Source organism: Rhinoderma darwinii, chromosome 3 (assembly GCF_050947455.1).
Source record: "Rhinoderma darwinii isolate aRhiDar2 chromosome 3, aRhiDar2.hap1, whole genome shotgun sequence".
In the NCBI taxonomy this organism is placed as follows: domain Eukaryota; kingdom Metazoa; phylum Chordata; class Amphibia; order Anura; family Rhinodermatidae; genus Rhinoderma; species Rhinoderma darwinii.
This window is the reverse complement of record NC_134689.1, coordinates 188,511,952-188,533,651: the sequence shown is the minus strand read 5'-3', so window position 1 is coordinate 188,533,651 and position 21,700 is coordinate 188,511,952. Positions and strand designations below refer to the sequence as shown.

General features: G+C 42.5%; 1 protein-coding gene across 1 annotated transcript in view; it reads left to right on the top strand.

Annotated features, from left to right (window-relative positions):
* Nucleotides 1-21,700, top strand: part of SLC13A1 (solute carrier family 13 member 1) — a 79,130-nt gene that overhangs the window by 6,625 nt on the left and 50,805 nt on the right. Inside the window, exons 2-7 of the mRNA XM_075855053.1 lie at nucleotides 9,923-10,051; nucleotides 15,844-15,980; nucleotides 16,976-17,163; nucleotides 17,797-17,848; nucleotides 17,942-17,987; nucleotides 20,204-20,260. Of these exons, the coding sequence (XP_075711168.1) occupies nucleotides 9,923-10,051; nucleotides 15,844-15,980; nucleotides 16,976-17,163; nucleotides 17,797-17,848; nucleotides 17,942-17,987; nucleotides 20,204-20,260 (609 nt within the window). The remainder of the gene's footprint in view (nucleotides 1-9,922; nucleotides 10,052-15,843; nucleotides 15,981-16,975; nucleotides 17,164-17,796; nucleotides 17,849-17,941; nucleotides 17,988-20,203; nucleotides 20,261-21,700) is intronic.

Sequence of the window (21,700 nt, the reverse complement as noted above, 5' to 3'; positions counted from 1 at the left end):
AGCTTCCATCAGTGTCAAATTTCCTCTCAGCATTTAACAGGAAGCTACTTAAAAATGAACATTTCATTGTAGCCTATTCTTACATCATGAATGCCTAAACAAGATTAGCTGCCTAATGAAAATGTTAATCTCTTAATCTCCTAATAAATAAATTGTTTAATACAAGTAGGCTGGTGGGTACCGCCATCCATGGCTATGAAGAACCTAACAGAGTACATTTCCTATTTGTGAAATATGAGATGTAGGTTATAAGCTATATACATTTGTATATCAAAATTATCAGCTAAATTTGACTCATGCCCTTAAAATTACAAGAGCATTTTGTTAAAGGAGATGGCCGCTGTCACTCTTTCTGCTGCCATCTTTATCAGTATTGTCCTTCTTGTCCTTTCTGTGCTAGTTGGAATGGATCCTTTTTTTCCCAACCGGCTGGACCTCAGCTGAGGGACACTGACGTAAATACTTTGGATCACACTGCGGTCTGCGTCGTACGACTGCCGACGATTCGATCACCATAGAACTGCACGCAGATGTTGTTGAAAGCAGATAGATAAAAAATAATTTTTTCAAATTAGGTTAGCTGTTTTTAATTGGTGTTAAACCTTAAATAAAAATGTGCTACCCATTTGAACTTCGAGTGTATAAGCAGACAGTATAATACAACACTACACCGTGTACATGTGTTACCTGTCCACGCTTATCCGCCTAACTTCGTTCATGGTAGAACACAATGTACACAAGAATAAATAAAAAACAGTTTGGGACTGGCTCGCCAATGTAAAAGGTTGTGTGCTATTTGTAGAGTTCTGTCACTAACTATGACTCACTCCATTTGTACTAGGCTTTCTAGGGTTATGCCTCGTTTCCCTATTTTTTTTTTTCTTGTATACCAGCTTTCTATTACCTTACTTACTCTGTGTATGTGTCCGCAGTGATTCATGACACAATGGTATAGTAAATAAAACTAACACTAATCACACTAGATATAAAACACATTACGTTGCAGAACGTATAAACACGGTATAGCATCATATTTAACAACTATATGAATAGTACATGTGGCCCAATATATTAACAATACATTAATAATACCAATACAATACCCTTCTATACTATTACCCACCCATGTCCCTACATATACATATATACACATATTTTCTAATAGGCTGTAGTCATACAACCTAACAAAGAGTCCACCACTAGCTGAGGGCTAAATAATTAGATTATACAAATTTACCTTTATTCCAGCCTTTTAAACAATCATTAACTACCTGCTAGTATCTATTCTTGATATCTACCAAATGTATGGAGTATCTTAGTCCTTAAAGTGTAACTAGACATTACATAGTGTCCAAGAACTTAGACCTCCACCGATCGCTAAAATGAAGCGACAGAAGTGCTCAGTGCCATTTCATTTCTGATCAGCTTTCCCCGTAAATCCGCGCCAGCGGTGTACGGGTTCAAGAGAAAGTTAGCCTGTACATTGCTGGCTCAGCTTTCCGAGAAAAGCTGATCAGAAATGAAACGGCACATTGCTCACCTGATCAATTCTGCCACTTCGTTTTAGCGATCACTGGGGGTTTCAGTGCTTGGACCCCAATTGATCAAAACCTCTGACACCAAAGTTCATTTTTTATATGTTATGTCATAGATTATCACCAAAGTTCATTTGTTATATGTAATCACATAGATTAGCACCAAAGTGCCAATTGTTATATTATTTAGTACATCAAGCACAGCTGTGTGCATTTTAATATATTTATATCCACATTTTAAGGATTGATTTGGGTTGTTTGACTCTATTCCATGTTTCAAGAAGATGCAAGATCCTATCTAACAGTCTTTATTTGATTTACATGAGAAATAATTTCTCATATAATGTTCACATTCTTTCGGACAAAAGATTTGTTATATATTATTCATATATAAAATAATGTTAATAATATATAAGAAATCTTTTGTCTGAAAGAATGTGAACATTACATGAGAAATTCTTTGTCTCATCTAAATCAAATAGAGGCTATTGGATATGATCTTGCATCTTCTTAAAACAAGGAATAGGGTCAAATAACCCAAATCCTTCCTTAAAATTAGGATATAAATCTATAAAAATTAACACAACTGTGCTTGATATGTTAAATAATATAACAACTGTGACTTTGGTGCTAATCTAAGAGATAACATATAATAAATGAACTTTGGTGTTAATAGAGGAAATACCATATAATAAATGAACATCATAAGAGGAAATAGAGTTTTGCATTAATTTGCTAATGCCCTTGAGTACTTTTGAATAATGTAGTGCATAGTGATCTGGAAGAAGTATAGTCTAACTAAGAGATGAGGATGCATTGTTATGACAATCTTTCTCCCCTAAAATATGCAACTAAGCCGCTAATTGTTGTGGCCGATCATGTGATTGATGACACTGGCACAATAAGATGCAATGAACATGTATTATTCGCTGGGATTGGCTCCGCCGGTCACTTGATTGGTGACGAAGCGTAAAGGTGGTCACCTGATCAGTAACGTGGCGATGAGGCAGCCAACTTCATTTGGCAGAAAGGCGGTCACCTGATCAGTGACGCGGCGGTGAGTTAGCCTATGAAAGTTTGAGTGGGTCGTGAGTTGGAGGTTAGAAAAGGAAATGCCGAGTGGGCTATAGGCGCCATTCTCATTAACCATCTATCCCCTAAAGACGCTGCTATATGCAGCAATACGGGTAGGGAGGCTGGAATGTGAATGCACATTTTAAATGAGAAATCATGTTAGACTGCTGCTTGTGAAATAAGGTTTAATATACAGTGTAGTAGTTGTAAAAGATTTGCCTGACACAGCTTCTGTGTCGATGCCCGTGGTTAATGAGTCTGCATCTGCTCCCAGGTCTGATAGAGTGACTCGATCTGCTACCACTCAGGCTGGTAGGCTGAGGAGTGGGAGAACCTATCACAGTCTGGCCAGACGGAGCTAGCTCCCGCCCTCGGTCTATTTATACCATCATTTCCTGCTCTTCCTTTGCTTGTGATTCTGTCTTGTTTCCTGGCTCTGCTGTTCCTGCTAGTCTATTGACCTCTGCTTCAAATTGACCCTGTCTTTACTGACTACGCTCCTGCTCTGCGCTTGGTAGCTCGTACACTCCTGGTTTGACTCGGCTCGTTCACTACTCTTGTTGCTCACGCTGTTGCCGTGGGCAACTGCCCCATTTCCCTTAGCTTCTGTGTATCCTTGTCTGTTTGTCTGTCGTGCACATACTGAGCAAAGGGACCATCGCCCAGTTGTACGCCGTCGCCTAGGATGGGTCGTGCAAGTAGGCAGGGACTGAGTGGCGGGTAGATTAGGGCTCACCTGTCTGTCTCCCTACCCCGTCATTACATAATCACAGGCCCATGTACCTTTTCTACCCTGGTTCCTACTACTATGGACCCCCTTGAGACCATGGCTCAGAAAATGCAGGGTCTCTCCCTACAGGTCCAAGCCCTGGCTCAGAGGTGCGACCAGCGTTATGCTAACCAGCTAGTGCCCTCCACCTCACCTCTTGAACCCCATCTCAAGTTGCCTGACCGGTTCTCAGGGGACCGGAAGACTTTTTTCTCCTTTCGGGAGAGTTGTGGACTCTATTTCCATCTAAGGCCCCACTCCTCAGGTTCTGAGAGCCAGCGAGTGGGTATAATTGTCTCCTGGATCCAGGACGGCCCCCAAGAATGGGCCTTCTCCTTGGCTCCTGACGCCCCTGAACTTTCCTCTGTTGACCTTGTTTTTTCCGCTTTCGGGCTCATCTATGACGAGACTGACAAGACTGCCTTTGCCGAGAGTCAGCTGGTGACCTTACGTCAGGGTAAAAGACCCGTTGAAGAGTACTGTTCTGACTTTAGGAAGTGGTGTGTAGCTTCTCGCTGGCTGCCTTGAGGTGCCAGTTTAGAATGGGTCTGTCGAACACCCTGAAAGACCTGTTAGTTAGCTATCCCTCTTCTGACTCACTAGATCAGGTTATGGCTTTTGCGGTACGTCTTGACCGACATCTCAGGGAACGAAGACTTGAACGTTTTTGTACCTTCTCCTCTGGCTCCCCCATGATGGCTCCCGAGGTTCCGTTGCTTCGTTCTTCCAAGGAAAACTCGGATGAACCAATGCAACTCGGGGCCTCCGTGTCTCCCCAACAACGTAGAGAGCTCCGCAGGAAGAATGGTCTCTGCTTCTACTGTGGGGATGACAAGCATCAAGTGAACAACTGTCCAAGGCGTAAGAATAAGCAGCCGGAAAACTTCCGCGCCTAAGTGACCATCGGGGAGGTCGCTTGGGCGCACAGGTATTTCCCGTAAATATGAAACCTAATAAGATCTTGCTTCCCTTTCAGGTCTCTTTTGAGGGTAGGTCTGCCACCGGCAGTGCCTTCGTGGATTCAGGGTCTTCTGCTAATATTATGTCTGTGGAATTTGCTATGTCTCTAGCTATGCCATTGATTGATTTGCCTAAACCTGTCCCGGTAGTGGGTATCGACTCCATTCCACTTGCTAATGGTTATTTTACGCAGCATACCCCTGTTTTTGAACTCATTGTTGGCTCCATTCATTTGGAGCAGTGTTCTGTACTGGTGATGCAGGGAAAATCGTCCGATTTGGTTTTAGGCTTTCCCTGGTTGCAGATGCATAATCCCACGTTTAACTGGAGTACTGGGGATCTTACTAAATGGGGTAATGAATGCATGATGTCCTGTTTTTCTGTTCATTTTATTTCTCTCCCTGAGGAGGTGAACACTATACCTGAGTTTATTCAGGACTTCGCTGATGTTTTTTCTAAAAAGGCCTCCGAAGTGTTACCTCCTCATAGAGAATACGATTGCACAATCGATTTGGTACCAGGGGCTAAGCTCCCTAAGGGTAGGATATTTAATCTCTCTTGTCCCGAACGTAAGGCCATGAGAGAATATATCCAGGAAAGCCTGGCCAAGGGTTACATTCGTCCCTCTACTTCGCCAGTAGGTGCTGGCTTCTTCTTCGTAGGGAAGAAGGATGGTGGTCTTAGGCCATGCATCGATTACCGAAACATGAATAAGGTCACTGTAAGGAACCAGTATCCCCTTCCTTTGATTCCTGATCTCTTCAATCAGGTTCAGGGAGCCAAATGGTTCTCTAAGTTTGATCTTCGGGGGGCTTATAACCTTATCAGAGTCAGAGAAGGGGATAAGTGGAAGACTGCGTTTAACACGCCCGAAGGTCATTTCGAATACCTCGTCATGCCCTTTGGGTTGTGTAATGTTCCCGCGGTCTTCCAGAATTTCATAAATTAGATTTTAAGAGACTACCTGGGGGTATTTCTTGTAGTGTACCTTGATGACATACTTGTGTTTTGCAAGGACTGGTCCTCCCACATTGAGTATGTCAGGAAGGTGCTCCAGGCCCTTTGGGAAAACAAACTCTTTGATAAATCTGAAAAATGTGTGTTTGGGGTGCAGGAGATAGCATTTTTGGGTCAAATCCTCACTCCTAATGAATTCCGCATGGACCCTGCCAAGTTTCAGGCTGTGGCTGAATGGGTCGAACCGGCCTCCCTGAAGGCGTTACAGTGCTTCCTGGGGTTTGCTAATTATTACAGGAGATTTATTGCTAACTTCTAGGTCATCGCTAAGCCTCTTACGGATCTTACTCGCAAAGGTGCTGATCTCCTCCACTGGCCTCCGGAGGCGGTCCAGGCTTTTGAGATCCATAAAAAGTGTTTTATCTCTGCCCCAGTGCTAATTCAGCCTAACCAAATGGAGCCATTCATCGTGGAGGTTGACGCCTCCGAGGTGGGAGTGGGTGCTGTCTTGTCCCAGGGTACCAGGTCCCTCACCCATCTCAGTCCCTGTGTCCTACTTCTCCAGGAAGTTCTCGCCCACTGAGGGTAACTATGACGTGGGCAACCGCAAACTCTTAGCCATTAAATTGGCATTTGAAGAGTGGCGCCACTTCTTGGAGGGGGCTAGGCACCAGGTAACGGTCCTTACCAACCACAAGAATCTGATCTTCCTAGAATCTGCCCGGAGGCTAAACCCGAGACAAGCTCGATGGGCGTTGTTTTTTTACTAGATTTAACTTTGTGGTCACCTATAGGGCTGGGTCTAAAAATATTAAAGCTGATGCACTGTCGCGTAGCTTCATGGCCAGCCCTCCTTCGGAGGAAGATCCTGCTTGTGTTTTGCCCCTAGGTATAATAATATCCTCTGTTGATTCTGACTTAGTCTCCGAAATTGCGGCCGATCAAGGTTCAGCTCCCGGGAACCTTCCTGAGAACAAGCTGTTTGTTCCCCTGCAATTCCGGCTAAGGGTACTCAGGGAAAATCACGACTCTGCACTATCTGGCCATCCATGCATCCTGGCTACCAAGCACCTCATTGCTATAAACTATTGGTGGCCTGGGTTGCCTAAAGACGATAAGGCCTACGTCGCCGCTTGTGAAATTTGTGCTAGGTCCAAGACTTCCAGTTCCCGACCAGCGGGCTTACTATGTTCTTTGCCCATTCCCCAGAGACCTTGGACCCATATCTCCATGGATTTTATCACCGATCTGCCTCCATCTCAAGGCAAGTCGGTGGTGTGGGTTGTAGTAGACCGCTTCAGTAAGATGTGTCACTTTGTGCCCCTCAAGAAACTACCCAATGCCAAGACATTAGCTACCTTGTTTGTCAAACACATCCTGCGTCTCCATGGGGTCCCTGTCAATATTGTTTCTGACAGAGGGGTACAATTTGTTTCATTGTTTTGGAGAGCATTCTGTTAAAAGTTGGAGATTGATCTGTCCTTCTCCTCGGCCTTCCGTCCTGAAACTAATGGCCAAACTGAGAGGACTAATCAGTCTCTAGAACAATATTTAAGGTGTTTTATCTCTGACTGTCAATAGGATTGGGTCTCCTTCATTCCCCTTGCCGAATTTTCCTTTAATAACCGGGTCAGTAACTCGTCAGGGGGAACTGTGCACAGTCTGGGCCCAGGTTCAGAAGAACCTAGAGGCGTCCCAGAGCATACAAAAGACTCAGGCAGATAGAATACGTTCTGCTAACCCTTTGTTTGTGGTCAGGGATCTGGTGTGGCGGTCTTCAAAAAATGTGCGCCTTAAGGTTCCATCCCAAAAATTTGCTCCCCGGTTTATAGGGCCGTACAAGGTCATTGAGGTCCTTAAGCCTGTCTCCTGTTACCCCGTCTTTTCAAATACACGACGTGTTTCCTGCCTCCCTCCTGAAACGCTGCTCCCCGTCCTTGGTTACCTCGAGGAAACCTCCGGTCCCTGTTCTCACCCCTGAAGGGGTAGAATTCGAGGTGGCCACGATTGTGGACAGCAGGATGCTCCAAGGCTCCCTCCAGTACCTGGTTCATTGGAGAGGATACGGGCCTGAGAAGAGGACTTGGGTACCCGCCCGGGATGTTCACGCTGGGGTATTGCTTAGGAGGTTCCATCTTCGGTTCCCCAATAAGCCATGTCCACCTAGGAATGGTCCAGTGGCCCCTTATATAAGGGGGGCTACTGTAAGGGATTTGCCTGACACAGCTTCTGTGTCGACGCCCGTGGTTAATCAGTCTGCACCTGCTCCTAGGTCTGATAGAGTGTCTCGATCTGCTACCACTCAGGCTGGTAGGCTGAGGAGTGGGAGAACCTATCACAGTCTGGCCAGACAGAGCTAGCTCGCGCCCTCGGTCTATTTATACCTTCATTTCCTGCTCTTCCTTTGTCTGTGATTCTGTCTTGTTTCCTGGTTCTGCTATTCCTGCTAGTCTAATGACCTCTGCTTCAAATTTACCCTGGCTTTACTGACTACGCTCCTGCTCTGCGCTTGGTACCTCGTACACTCCTGGTTTGACTCGGCTCGTTCACTACTCTTGTTGCTCACGGTGTTGCCGTGGGCAACTGCCCCATTTCCCTTAGCTTCTGTGTACCCTTGTCTGTCGTGCACATACTGAGCGTAGGGACCGTCGCCCAGTTGTACGCCGTCGCCTAGGACGGGTCATGCAAGTACGCAGGGACTTAGTGGTGGGTAGATTAGGGCTCATCTGTCTGTCTCCCTACCCCTTCATTACAGTTGTAGTGCGGGAGTAAGGGCTATGAGCTCAGCTTTTCTCCTGCAAGGTTCTGTATTGTATTCCTTTAAGGAGGGAGGATATTTAGTACTACGATATTTCATACATTTGGTAGATACGAAGAATAGATACAAGTAGATAGTCCATGGATGTCTTTTAATCACGAGCATGTTATCTATGATAAATTGACATAAAGAAATTTATACCTTTTAAAAAGATTAAATAAAGGTTACATTTTATAATTAAATAATTTAGCCCCCAGCCAGTAGTCGGGTCTTTATTGGGTTGTATGACTACAGCCTATTAGAAAATATTAGTATATATTTATGTACATCCCCTGAGTGACTAGACACAATTTACGAACTTGTTTGGATATGTATACATATAATATACTCACACTTACTTGTGACCCTCCCCCAGCTGGCATTACTGTCACTTTAACATAAAGGGGAACAGAGGTATATAGCTGTGAATGTGTAAAAAGACTGGTGCAAGGGGAAACTCACTTCTGGGACCATACCTGTGAGTCCTTCTCTTTAGTGCTGGGGGTCTCAGCTGTTAAGACTGCCAGCGCTCAACTCAACTAACTGAGTGCACCAGCGCTGGGCTTTATAAGCACAGCGGGTGTACTCGTTCCCGAGCCAGGTGCAGGCACAATAGTGAGATCCTCTGCTCCCCTTTACTGGTAAAACTGGAAAGGATAGCTGGCAGGAGGCACATCATTCTGAAACTAGAGAAGTATGCAACAATCCGGGATTCAGAGGGCGTGTTCTCACATACTCCTTCATCTTTAGCTCTATAATGGATGGGAGCCGCGGGCGGCAGGATGATACAACTGTAATAATAAGAGGGCATGGCTTATGACCTCAGTAAAACAGCGCTGAACTGCATATAAAGACAAATGAGTTAGTTTTATAAAATAATGCTGATAATGCACTCCTGCTAATTTTCCTAAAGCGACAAACCCCTTTAAGTGAGATGATTTCATTGTATGGACCACGAGCTGTGGAAGATTACTAGCATCTAATCCTCTCCATGTCATTGTATGATAATTGTTATATTCCTTCTGCATATATAAATTAATATTGGTTATACTTTACAAAAGTCACAAAGGCCTATTTGCCACATAAGAATATAGCAGTTTTATAAATGGCACATGGTAGGTGCAGGGTCCTGTTACAGATTTTGCATTGGGACCCTAGAGCTTGACGTTATGTCTCTACTTAGGCCTGTGGGCAGCTAATATTTTTACATTATCAAAATTCCTTCCTTTAAAGCAATGGGCAGCATTTACTAAGGCTGTGTATTTTGCACCAGTCAAATTAGAGAGTGTAGCTGGCGGTGGCTTAATAAATGGGGCACATTTTGTGCCTTTGAACCGGCTAAAAAAAACTTTCTACGCTTGTTATGAGCAGATGCAGATTTGTGCCAAAAATGTGCACCATTTTCCTTTAATCCATTTAATAAATGTGGCCTTAACTATGTCTCCTGGGAGACCACGCACACTTTTGTAGTTACTTTTCAAATCTGGCGAAGAAAAGTTATAAAAAAATGGTGCAAATTTGTTGCAAGTTTAGATGTAACATTTATTAAAGTCACATTATACACAAAACTGGCATCACACTGCCCACATTGATAAAAATGGGGCCGTGGGTTTTCATTGTGTGCTAAGGTAACGTAAAGTGAAACGCATGAACTAATTGGGGAGCCTGAAAATGAGCAGTTAAACACAATGGAAGATGAACCGTGCTGTATAAAATAAAGAACTGTGAAAAGTTATGGAACTGACAGAGTAACCCTGATGTAAAAAAATCAAGCTCCACCTGCATATTTTATGGTTCTAACCTGCATTTTTGGTGTTTTTCTGTTTGCAGGAAGCAGAATGTGCATATGTACTCTTCATAGTAGCTGTGTTCTGGCTGTCGGAAGCTTTGCCTCTTTCAGTGACTGCCTTTATTCCAGCTTTAATGTTTCCACTGTTTGGGATCCTACCATCTAAAACAGTAAGTGCAGAACCCATTGTGTTGGTCCTTCCGTCTATGTGTTGATTTTGCTCAGAGTGATCTGCACAGTCTGTCAGAGCGATGTATCTTGGAACCACCAGAGAAGATCATTTTGTGGGTCCACCATACAGTTATACAGAATATTTACATTTCTCTCTTTACCATACACTTTGAAATTGTATGCATAGGATTATTAGACTATATTTAATATAACCTAAAACAAGTGATAAATCCCAGCAGCAAGTAATATGCTCAACTGACAGCCTTAGAAGCTTGTCCTGTGCTGGATCTCATCTGCCCTATAGTCATGTTCCAGCCTAGGTCCATCAGAGGATCCTTTGGTGAGCCAGTCTGACCAAATGCATGCACATTTATACCTTATCTAAACAATGCAATGCAAAAAATAAAATTGCCCATATATTAGTAAATCGGAAGTTAAAGCAATAGCTAAAGTTTGGCAATTACTTTGTTTTACCTGCAAAAGATGTTGGCTTGTTTCCATTTTTACAGGGCATATTTCTGAAAAGCAACAGTAAGTGCCGCCATAATGGTTGGCACTTTAAATTAGTTTCTTAGAAAATGATGACCAATTGTCATTTTGTATCTATGTTCAAGCAATAACAAAGTGACATTTTGTCATCAGTTTCGGAGACGCTAATTGAAAGTGACAACCAATATAGCATCACTTCCTGGCTCTGTCCTTGTCTCATGAAGTTATATGTTGGCATTGATATCCTACAAGCCTGAAGTCAGATGATGGTATTCTCACTGCTGTACATAAATTGCATCCTGTCTTGGTGATGGTTTCCCTTGGGGGTTCCCATAAAATTGTTGCTATAATGGAAGAATGTGCACAGAAGAAGGGTACATTTTCACCATTGGACTAATGAGAAATGATAGCCACAGTTGGCCTAAGGTACTGGTCAGATAAAAAGTTGGGGGTCAGGGCAGGTGCATATTGTAGGCTGTGCTATTGTTCAATGGCTTTTGTTGTCTTATATCATGCTGCAGCAAGTTATCAGAGTCAAGATAAACTTGGCTATATCTGTAATTTAACAACAGCTCAGTGATACCCATGTGGAATCAAATTCTTTTTTTATTTAACTGATTTTAATTATATGCTAGAAACATAAATATTTGTTTCCGCAGATCTCTCTTTGCCCTTTTTGGTGTTCACATTGTCACTGTAAAATAAGTTCTGACGTCACTGAATATGAAAGCTTTTACAATGGTTTAATGGTTTAAAGCAGGGGACTCAAATTCGGCCGGGTAAATGGACATTACTATAATAATACCGCTAGGTTTAAACGTAACGGAAATTTGCGCGTTTACTACACGTGCTTATTTTAATAATGCAGTTTTCCAGTTCAAGTGATGCTAAATGCAGTCTGGCGGCTCAGTTGGCAGCGTTTGGCAGACACAAGAATGTCAAGATTGGGAAGCCCCTTCTTAAATAGTGCCACAATGCCTAGATATTGTCACAGTGCCCTCTGTAGACATTCCCACAGTGCCCTCTGTAGATACTGCCAAAGTGCCCTCTGTAGATACTGCCACTGTGCCCTCTGTAGATACTGTCACCCCCCATAGATAATACCACACACCTCCTAGATAATACCACAGTGCCCTCTATAGACAATGCCACAGTTTCCCCTATAGGTACTGCCACACTGCCCTCTGTAGATATTGCCACGGTGCGCTCTGTAGATACTGCCATAGTGCCCTCTGTAGATACTGCCACCCCCATAGATAATACAACACCCCTCCTAGATAATGCCACAGTGCCCTCTATAGACACTGCCGCACTGCCCTCTGTAGATACTGCCACAGTGTCCTCTATAGATATTGCCACACTTCCCTCTGTAAATAATGCCACAGTGCCCTCTGTAGATACTGCCACAGTGCCCCTCTGTAGATAATGCCACAGTGCCCCTCTGTAGATAATGCCACAGTGCCCTCTGTAGATACTGCCACAGTATCCCTCTGTAGATAATGCCACAGTGCCCTCTGTAGATAGTGCCACACCCCCTTGAAGATAGCGCCACCCCCCTGTAGATAGCGCTACCCCCCATAGATAGCAAATGTACAAGATCACGTCACTTAGGTTAACGGTGAAATAATAAGAATTTTATTTTGCAATCCACTTATTATAAATGTTTTCGGCCCACATAGGCCTTTGTCAGATACACATATGGCATTGATATACAAAACAAAACAAAACAAAACAAAAATAATATAATAGTACAACATCCATAATATAATTGATATTATGGATGTTGTTGTACTATTATATTCTTTTTGTTTTGTATAGAATTATCTGACAAAGGCCTATGTGGGCTGAAAACATTTATATTAAGTGGATTGCAAAATAAAATTCTTATTATTTGACCATTAACCTAAGTGCTGAGTTCTTGTGCATTTACTATTAAGGAGTGGAGTCCTACTTGAGCACCACCGTATACCAGAGTGCCGTACATTCCCTAGATAACCCCAAAGATAGCGCCATTGGGACTCACTCTAGAAGTGGAATCCCCAGCCAGAGCATGGGCCGGTGATTCCGCTCCTAGAGGGAACCCCTGATGTTACTGTCCATATATGGGACATATATATATATATATATATATATATATATATATATATATATATATATATATAGAGGAGCTCCCTCTTCTTCTCTGCTCTGAACTAATGCTGAAGCAGGGAGCTGACGATTCCTTACTTCAGCATTTGGTTCGACTGTATCTGCGTCCTGAGGACACAGATACAGTTCACAGCGGTACATACCCAGCTTGCCATCAGATACATCCCTAGCAGCTTAGTTAATACAGTGGGACAGCTAGTTTTTCTTATATCAGAATATTACATAGCAACTTGTGTAGAGATGACGCGCTCTGTGCAGACAGTAAGCTATCAAGGAAGGCTGAGAGATTGGACTTGTTTTCCCAGCACATCCCACAGATGCTTGATCGGATATAGAACTGGGAAATTTGGAGACCAAGTCAACACCTTGAACTCTTTGTCATGTTCCTCAAACTATTCCTGGAGAATTATTTCAGTATGGCAGGGAACATTATCCTGCTGGAAGAGTCCAATGCCGATAGGGAATACAATTGCCATCAAGGGGTGTACTTTGTCTGCAACAATGATTAAGTAGGTGGTACATATCAAAGTAACATCCACATGAATACCAAGACCCAAGGTTTTCCAACAGAACAATGCCCAGAGAACATGGTGCCATTTCTCCACCAGGTAAGCGACACACATGTACCCACAGGGGCATTGCTAGGGTCATAAAAGATATGGGGCACAAGCCGCATGACATATGCCCTCCTTGATAGATAGACAGATAGATGATAGATAGACAGATAGACAGACAGACAGACAGACAGACAGACAGACAGACAGACAGACAGATAGATAGATAGATAGATTCAAACAAGATATCGTATGTGGGTGCCAGCCCGCCCAGGTCAGGGCTAATAGACCTGCTGCAATGAGATCCAAAAATCTGGCTGCACAGCAAAGTAGAAAAAGGTGCTTTATTGGTCCATAGAAAACACGACGTTTCAGCTCAATGCAGGAGCCCTGTTGATAGTGACACACAGCCCACACCCCTGTATATTGCCACACCCCCTGTATAGTGCCACACAGCCCTTCCCTGTATAGTGCCACACAGCCCTCCTCCTGTATAGTGCCTCACAGCCCTCCCTAGTAGATAGTGCCACACAGCCCCCCCTGGTAGCTAGCACCACACAGCCACCCCCCCCCAGTAGGTAGCGCCACACAGCCACCCACCTGTTTTAGATCCCCCAAAATAAATAAATTGTACTTATCTAGCCCAATTCTTGCGACGGGCGGAGCGCTCCACCACCTCTAGACAGAACCTTTTTGTAGGCCAGCGTGATGCAGTGACTTTGTCACGCCGGTCTGCGCAGGGACTCCGCCGAACATGGCCTGCAGCCTAAAGTATTAAATTCTATATACGTACTGAGGACACAGATACAATTCAATGTAGCTGTCACTAGCACCGGAGCCACCGGGCATGAGGGGGACTGTGCCGCCCGGCCCATTAATGTTATGTGCCGGGCGACGCGGGCCCCCTCATGCTGCAGGCCTCGTTGCAGCCGCTATGGCTGCTATAGTGGGCAGGGGGCCCTGAGAGGATGGGGGCCCTGGGCAATTGCCCAGTTTGCCCCCCCTTAATGCTGGCCCTGGCTGGAGATCCGGGACACTAGGCAAAAAAATCCAGCGCATGAGCCCCGAGTACCTGGTGCTAACGACGTCCCTGCACACACCGAGCTATCCACATGATGCAAAAGAATATGTAATTCATTGGACCAAGCATCTTTCTTCCTTTTCTCTATGGTTCAGTTCTGATGCTCACGTACCCATGGTAGACGCTTTCAGCAATGGACAGTGGTTAGACTTGCTGTTTTAGAGATGCTCTGACCCAGTCATCTAGCATCACAAAAAGTTGCTCAGATCATTACACTTGCCCATTTTTTCTTGTTTCCATCACATCAACATCAAGAACTGACTGTTCACTTGCTGCATTATATATCCCACCCCGTGACAGGCACCACTGTATCAAGATAATCAATGTTATTTACTTCATCTGTCAGGGGTTTTAGAGTGGGTTCACACTGTGCATTTTGGTTGCATTTTTGAGTGGGCATTTTTTGTTTTGGTTGCCTAAATCTTATTGAGAAACATGGGAGTTCATCTACCCAAAAAAAAATGCATGCTAAAAACTAAACAAAAACGCAGTGTAAACCCATCCTAAATGTTATGGCTGATCAGCTAATAAAACTATTTTGAGCCTTACTTTATGAATATATAGCACTGTGATGTTTTTGAGCTCTCCATGATGTATTAAAGAGACTCTGTCACCACATTATAAGTGCCCTATCTCCTACATAAGGAGATGGGCACTGTAATGTAGGTGACAGTAATGCTTTTTATTTAAAAAAATGATCTATTTTCACAACGTTAGGAGCGATTCTGTGTCAGGATTGTCAGGATTCTGAGTACACATGACGTCCAGGCTGGATTTCATGTGTATTCATTATCAGGACACTAGTAATGTTAGGGCTTGTGTATGAGGCTGCACATAGCGATATATCTATATCGCTAGTGCAGTGTAAATGAATGAAGAGGAGTGCATGATGCCGATTGGTCAGCGTCATGCACTCCTCTGTACAACGCCCACTTGGTCGAAAGTAAAAGTACGCCCACTTGGGCATTAAGAAAGCTCATTAGCATAAACCAAAATCGCTCCTAACGTTGTGAAAAAAGATCGTTTTTTAAAATAAAAAGCATTACTGTCACCTACATTATAGCGCCGATCTCCTTATGTAGGAGACAGGGCACTTATAATGTGGTGACAGAGTCTCATTAACTAGACATAAACATGTTTCCACTACTGAGAAGCAACAATGTCAGTTGTAGGCAGTAAGCACAGGTGTAATATTATCTGCTAGGATATCATATTCTAGACATATGATAGAAGTTAGGTATTGGGATAAATTAGCCTTACATATATTGGAAATTCCAACACATACTTAAATGGCCAAGTGTACAGTATATCTAAAGGGTCCTTTAGCAACAAAATAGACCATACTGCAAAAACTGTGAGCTGTCACCACAAGGAAAACGGTGACCAGATGATTTAGAAATATGACACACCATGCAACAGTTTCTTTGTGATCCCTTAAAAATTGTCATACTGAATCAGATCTAAAATAGATACATGTCAAGTGTACATGAAGATCATTTTCTATATATCTTGTCTTCAGATTGCGTCTACATATTTTAAAGATTTTCATCTCTTGCTGACGGGGGTGATTTGTTTGGCAACCTCAATAGAAAAATGGAATTTACACAAAAGAATTGCCTTAAGGATGGTGATGCTGGTGGGAGTAAATCCTGCATGGTATGTTTTACACAGTTATTGTAGATAATAGGAGTGACATAACTGTACTCAACTATATATATATATATATATATATATATATATATATATATTGTTCAAAAAACAGGCAGCACTCCGTAGTAAATGTGAATAAAGTGGGTACTTTTATTGCCCCCTTGTGCAATATATATGACTATATATATATATATATATATATATATATATATAAATATAGCGCAAACATAGAATGGTGACAGCACCCTGCGACACTAATGCCACCTAAACCACTAAATATAAATAAATATGCACTAAAGCTAAATCTACTTACAAATAGGGAGGTTCTTAGTGCACATTTTGATCAAAAAGTGTTAGCCCACCTGCCACGACAAGGCGACCTCTGTAAGGTGGGAACCTACGCTGCACATACACCCAGAACTGGGACTAAGCCTACATATATACCTGGGGATGGTAGGATCCAGCATTGAACTGATTAAAATCACCCAGGGCAGAATGGGAGAAGTGCAAGAACAACAAGTGGAGGCAGTCACTAACCCCACATATATGGATCACATAAACACAACAAAAAGTTGAACAGCACATTCCAACTAAATGATACAAAATGTATGCAGGTGCAAGAACACCCATGTCTGCAGTCATGGGTGTTCTTGCACCTGCATACATTTTGTATCATTTAGTTGGAATGTGCTGTTCAACTTTTTGTTGTGTTTATGTGATCTATATATAAATATATATATATATATATATATATATATATAAAAATATATATATATAGAGATAGATATATAGATATATAGATATATATATATATATATATATATATATAGGGGATATATTATTTGCTAGGTGCATTGGAAAGTGTTTACTACTCTCTTGTAATAACTCGATTATCTATTATTTCATTAGAACAGGTTAATGCACACTTTCTGTATGTAAGTTTGAATATATGAAAAGGACGGTAAATCATTTTTATTTTAAACTTGTGTTCTCATCTATAGGTTAATGCTCGGATTTATGTTCAGCACTGGCTTCCTTTCTATGTGGCTTAGCAACACCTCCACAGCTGCTATGGTGATGCCAATAGTGGAAGCTGTAGCTCAGCAAATCATTAATGCCGAGGCTGAGGTTGATGCCATGCAAATTAATTCATCAGACGGCATTCACAATGAAGTATTTGAACTTGACGGTACATACGATTTCCCACTTAGATAAGACCAAGGTGCATTTATTGTCATTATGTTGCATCTCAATCAGTCTATTTCTTTCTTTCTCACTATACTGAAAGACTTTTCAACGCTTTCCTTCTATGGCTCTAAAATCTCAGTTTTAGGCCTTATTCACACTAACGTAATTTACGTCGCACGGACCTATGTTAGGACTGTCCGTGAATTTCACGCAGCGTGTGGCCGCTGCGTAAAACTCACGACATGTCCTATACTTGGCCGTTTTTCGTGCAGCACACACCCATTGAAGTAAATGAATGAAAAAATAAAAGCACCTCCTGCTTTTATGTTTGTAAACATAAAAACAGAGTGTCATAACGATGCCATATGCGCGAAAATCACGCAGGCAAGCACCAAATACTGATGCCACACGAAGCTGCTACGCATGCAAAAGGCACACGCTCGCGTGAATAAGGCCTTAGGCTGATGTTTAGAATGTGATGATCACAGCATTCACTGTCCACTGATTTAATTTAATTTCTGAGGCACCATTGATAAATACCAATCAACAACGTTTCCTGTTCCTGTTAAAGAACTAAAGAAACACCTCTTACTATTCAATTCACAATGTTATCCTTTGTGTTGATGACTTACAGAAAACCACACCGAAATGGATACAAAATGTGATCCAGAGAAACACGTTAATGGGTAAGGGTCCGAATTTTACAGCTCCTAGTACCTGTCGGCTACTTTTTACTTCTGTCCAATACAGCTTATATTCATAGTAAATATTTCTTACAGGTACAATAATGGGAGAGTGACAATATACAACAATGAAAAATGTACGGTGAGTTTGTCTTTCCAGACTAATTCATTTTTCAGAAAGTATTACTGAAAACTTATAACACTGGACAGGCGGTGTGCAAGTGTTTCTCTCTTATTGTTGTATGGTTTCGGGTATGTTCACACGACTTATTTTCATAAACGCCCTGAAAAACGGCTGAAAAAGTGGAAGCTGAACGTCTCCAAACATCTGCCCCTTGATTTCAATGGGAAAAACGGTGTTTCGTTTCAACAGGTATGTTCACACGCTAAAGTAAAAACGGCTGTAAAATACAGAGATGTTTTCAAGGGAAAACAGCCTCTGATTTTCAGTCATTTTTTAAGAATCAAACGTTTTTTGATACGTTTTCTTGCGGCTGTTTTTGGAGCTCTTTTTCTATTGACACAATGAAAAACGGCTCCAAAAACAGCTCAAGAAGTGACATGCACTTCTTTTTACAGGGTGTTTTTTACGCACCGTTTATTCAAACAGCAGCGTAAAATTACGCCCCTTTGGAACGAAACGCTGTTTTTCCCATTGAAATCAAACATACTTACCCTCACAGCGAGTTGCCATGGTTTTGCAATGCTGTTTTCGGCCACGTAGCAAGTACTGGTGAAGCTCATAAAAATCATGTGCTTTACCTGTACTTGCTGTGCAGCCAAAAACCACAAAGCTAATTTTTGAATAGACTCTTCATGGTTGCATGATTATGCAGGTAAACAGCATTATTGGGGCTTGTCCACACGTAGCATAACTGCTGCGTATTTTCCATCCGGAATTGCGAACGGAAAATACGCAGTAGAATACACTAGCATTTCAGAGGAGATATCTCCATCTCCCAGCATTGAGAAAAACGCAGCAAAATACGCACCATTTTCGGCAGTCAAAAACGTATGTAATGGTGAGTTTTTGCTGCAACGGAATGTCTGCTACTTTCAACGGAATTGCTGCAGAAATTTTCTACAGCAATTCCGTTACGTGTAAAACCGTGTAGCCATTTTTCAGCTCTGACTAGGACGCCTGGTGGCCGCTATGTGGTGCTGTATACCGAGTCACACATATTAGACTTAGGGCATGTTCACACGTGGCAGAATTTTTCCGCTGCAAATGTTGGTGCAGATTTGGGGCAATTACGCAACGAATCTACACCAACATTTGCATATTTGACAGGTAATTCAGACGTTGCAGATATCACAGCGGACTTGCCACAGATTTCAGTTTTTGCATTGCAAGGCTGAAATCAGCAGTGAAATTCCGCTTCTTGTCCGCAACAGTCAGTGCATGCTGAGCACTGATAATTCTGCACCTCAGCCTATGGTCCGCAGCAGAGTTTTCTGCAACGTCTGAACTAACTTGCCTAAAAATGTATTGAAACAAATGTAAAAAACGGCTGCTGCAGAAATCCACTGCAGACTGTCCGCAGCGGAATTCCACAGCAATTCCGCCACGTCTGGCCGGGCGCTTAGGGTATGTTCACACGTCTTGACAAATTACGTCTGAAATTACGGAGCTGTTTTCAGGCGAAAACAGCTCCTGAATTTCAGAAGTTTTTGCAAGTACTCGCGTTTTTCGCGGCGTCCATTACGGACGTAATTGGAGCTGTTTTTCAATGGAGTCAATGAAAAACGGCTCCAAAAACATCCAAAGAAGTGACATGCACTTCCTTGACGCGGGCGTCTTTTTACGCGCCTTCTTTTGACAACGACGCGTAAAATTACACCTCGTCTGAACAGAACATCGTAAAACCCATTGCAAGCAATGGGCAGATGTTTGCAGGCGTAATGGAGCCGTTTTTTTCAGGCGTAATTCGAGGCCGTGTGATCATACCCTTAGGTGTGGGGGTCATTAGTAACTTATCTACAGGCATAGAGCGCTGCAAGCACAGAGCAGGCAGACTCAATCTCTACGCATTATACCACCCAGCCTGCCTACAGTTCTCAGCTAATTCTTCCTATGAGCTATGAGAAATAATACAGTACTTTATGACTTGGGAGAACATATATTACTATAGTATTAGATTTACATTTATAAACTGCAAACATGATAACTGACTTATATAAATATCATTTGACTTTATTTATACCCTGGCATATTAATCCTCTTTAAAGGGGGTTTTTGAGCAAAAAAAAAAAAAAGCCACTGAAAATTTATCAAAATGCTGTGTGTGAATCCAGACTAAATCTGTTAAAAATTCATAAGACCATATAAAAAATAAACAATTGTTTTCCTTTAACCAGGCTGATGAAGAACATCAAGGTGATACCTGCAGTCAGCAAGAAAAAGAGATACAAGAGGTTAGAACTATGTTTCACTATAATGCTATGTTCACACGCTTAACAAAAAACGGCTGAAAATACGGCGCTGTTGTCAAGGGAAAACAGCCCCTGATTTTCAGCCATTTTTTAAGCAAACTAGCGTTTTTTTCGGACGTTTTTGGAGCTGTTTTTCTATTGAGTGAATGAAAAACGACTCCAAAAACGGCTCAAGAAGTGACATACACTCTTTTTTACAAGGCTTTTTTTTTTTTTACGCGGCCGTTTTTGGAAACGGTCACATAAAAAATGCCCCGTGGGAACGGAGCGCCATTTTTCCCATTGAAATCAATGGGCACATGTTTGGAGGTGTACAGCCGCCGCATTTTTAGCCATTTTTCGGGCTGTTTACAGCCCGTAAAACGGCTGAAAATAGCCCGTGTGAACATACCCTAAAGGTAATTTTTGGAGAGAATTCCCCAACTTATGCTGTCCTAGGATACATGGGAAAATTTTTATAAATGGAAGCCGCAACACAGATGGGAACAGAGCCTTACTGATCTGTACTTAAAAGGGGTTAGCCAGTTTATGAAAAAAATAGCTGCCACATGCCATAAAATGAAAAGTTATCACACTTACTAATAGCATGCGTTATGAAATTATTCTTTCCTTGGCAATCTGTAACCTGATCTATGGGGCAGGGACACATGAAAAGAATAGGAGTGGCTGTAATGTGTGGGTTGGGGATCTATAGAATTTTTTTCAAGAGGCTAAAGTTTTTTAATGTAGAGGCGTAATTTGAAGCTCCTTGGCCTCAATGCAAAATCTGTACCAGGGCTCCCGCACCTACCATGTGCTATTTATAATACTGATGTCCTCTTATGTGGCAGTGGGGCCTTTGGGTCAATGAAAAACGGCTCCAAAAACGGCTCAAGAAGTGACATGCACTTCTTTTTCAAAATGGCTGCGTAAAAAAATGGCATGTCGGAACAGAACGCAGTTTTTCCCATTAAAATCAATGGGTAGATGTTAGAAAGTAAGCCGTGTGAACATACCCTAAGGCTTTATTCAGACGAACGGGAAAAACAGCGTGATTCGCGCATTAGCTGTCAAAAGGATGAATGAAAACAGAAAAGCACCACGTGCTTTTCTGTTTACAAACATCCAAATGGAGTGTCATAATGATGGCGGCTGCGCGAAAAGCATGCAGCCGCGCATCATATGTTGCTGCCCCACGGAGCTGTTAAGTGGTATTTGCGCACGCAAAATGCCACGTTTTTGCGTGCGCAAAAACGCCACGTTCGTGTGAATCCAGCCTAAGGGGTGTACTTTTTAACCTCTTCTCGACGTATGACATATATTTACATCATAGCTGGGTAGGCTAAACCAGCTTCATAAAACGTAGGTATCGACTGTATAAGGGCTTGTCTACACGTACCGGAATTGCTGCGTACTCTCTTTCCAGAATTTCAGATGGAAAAT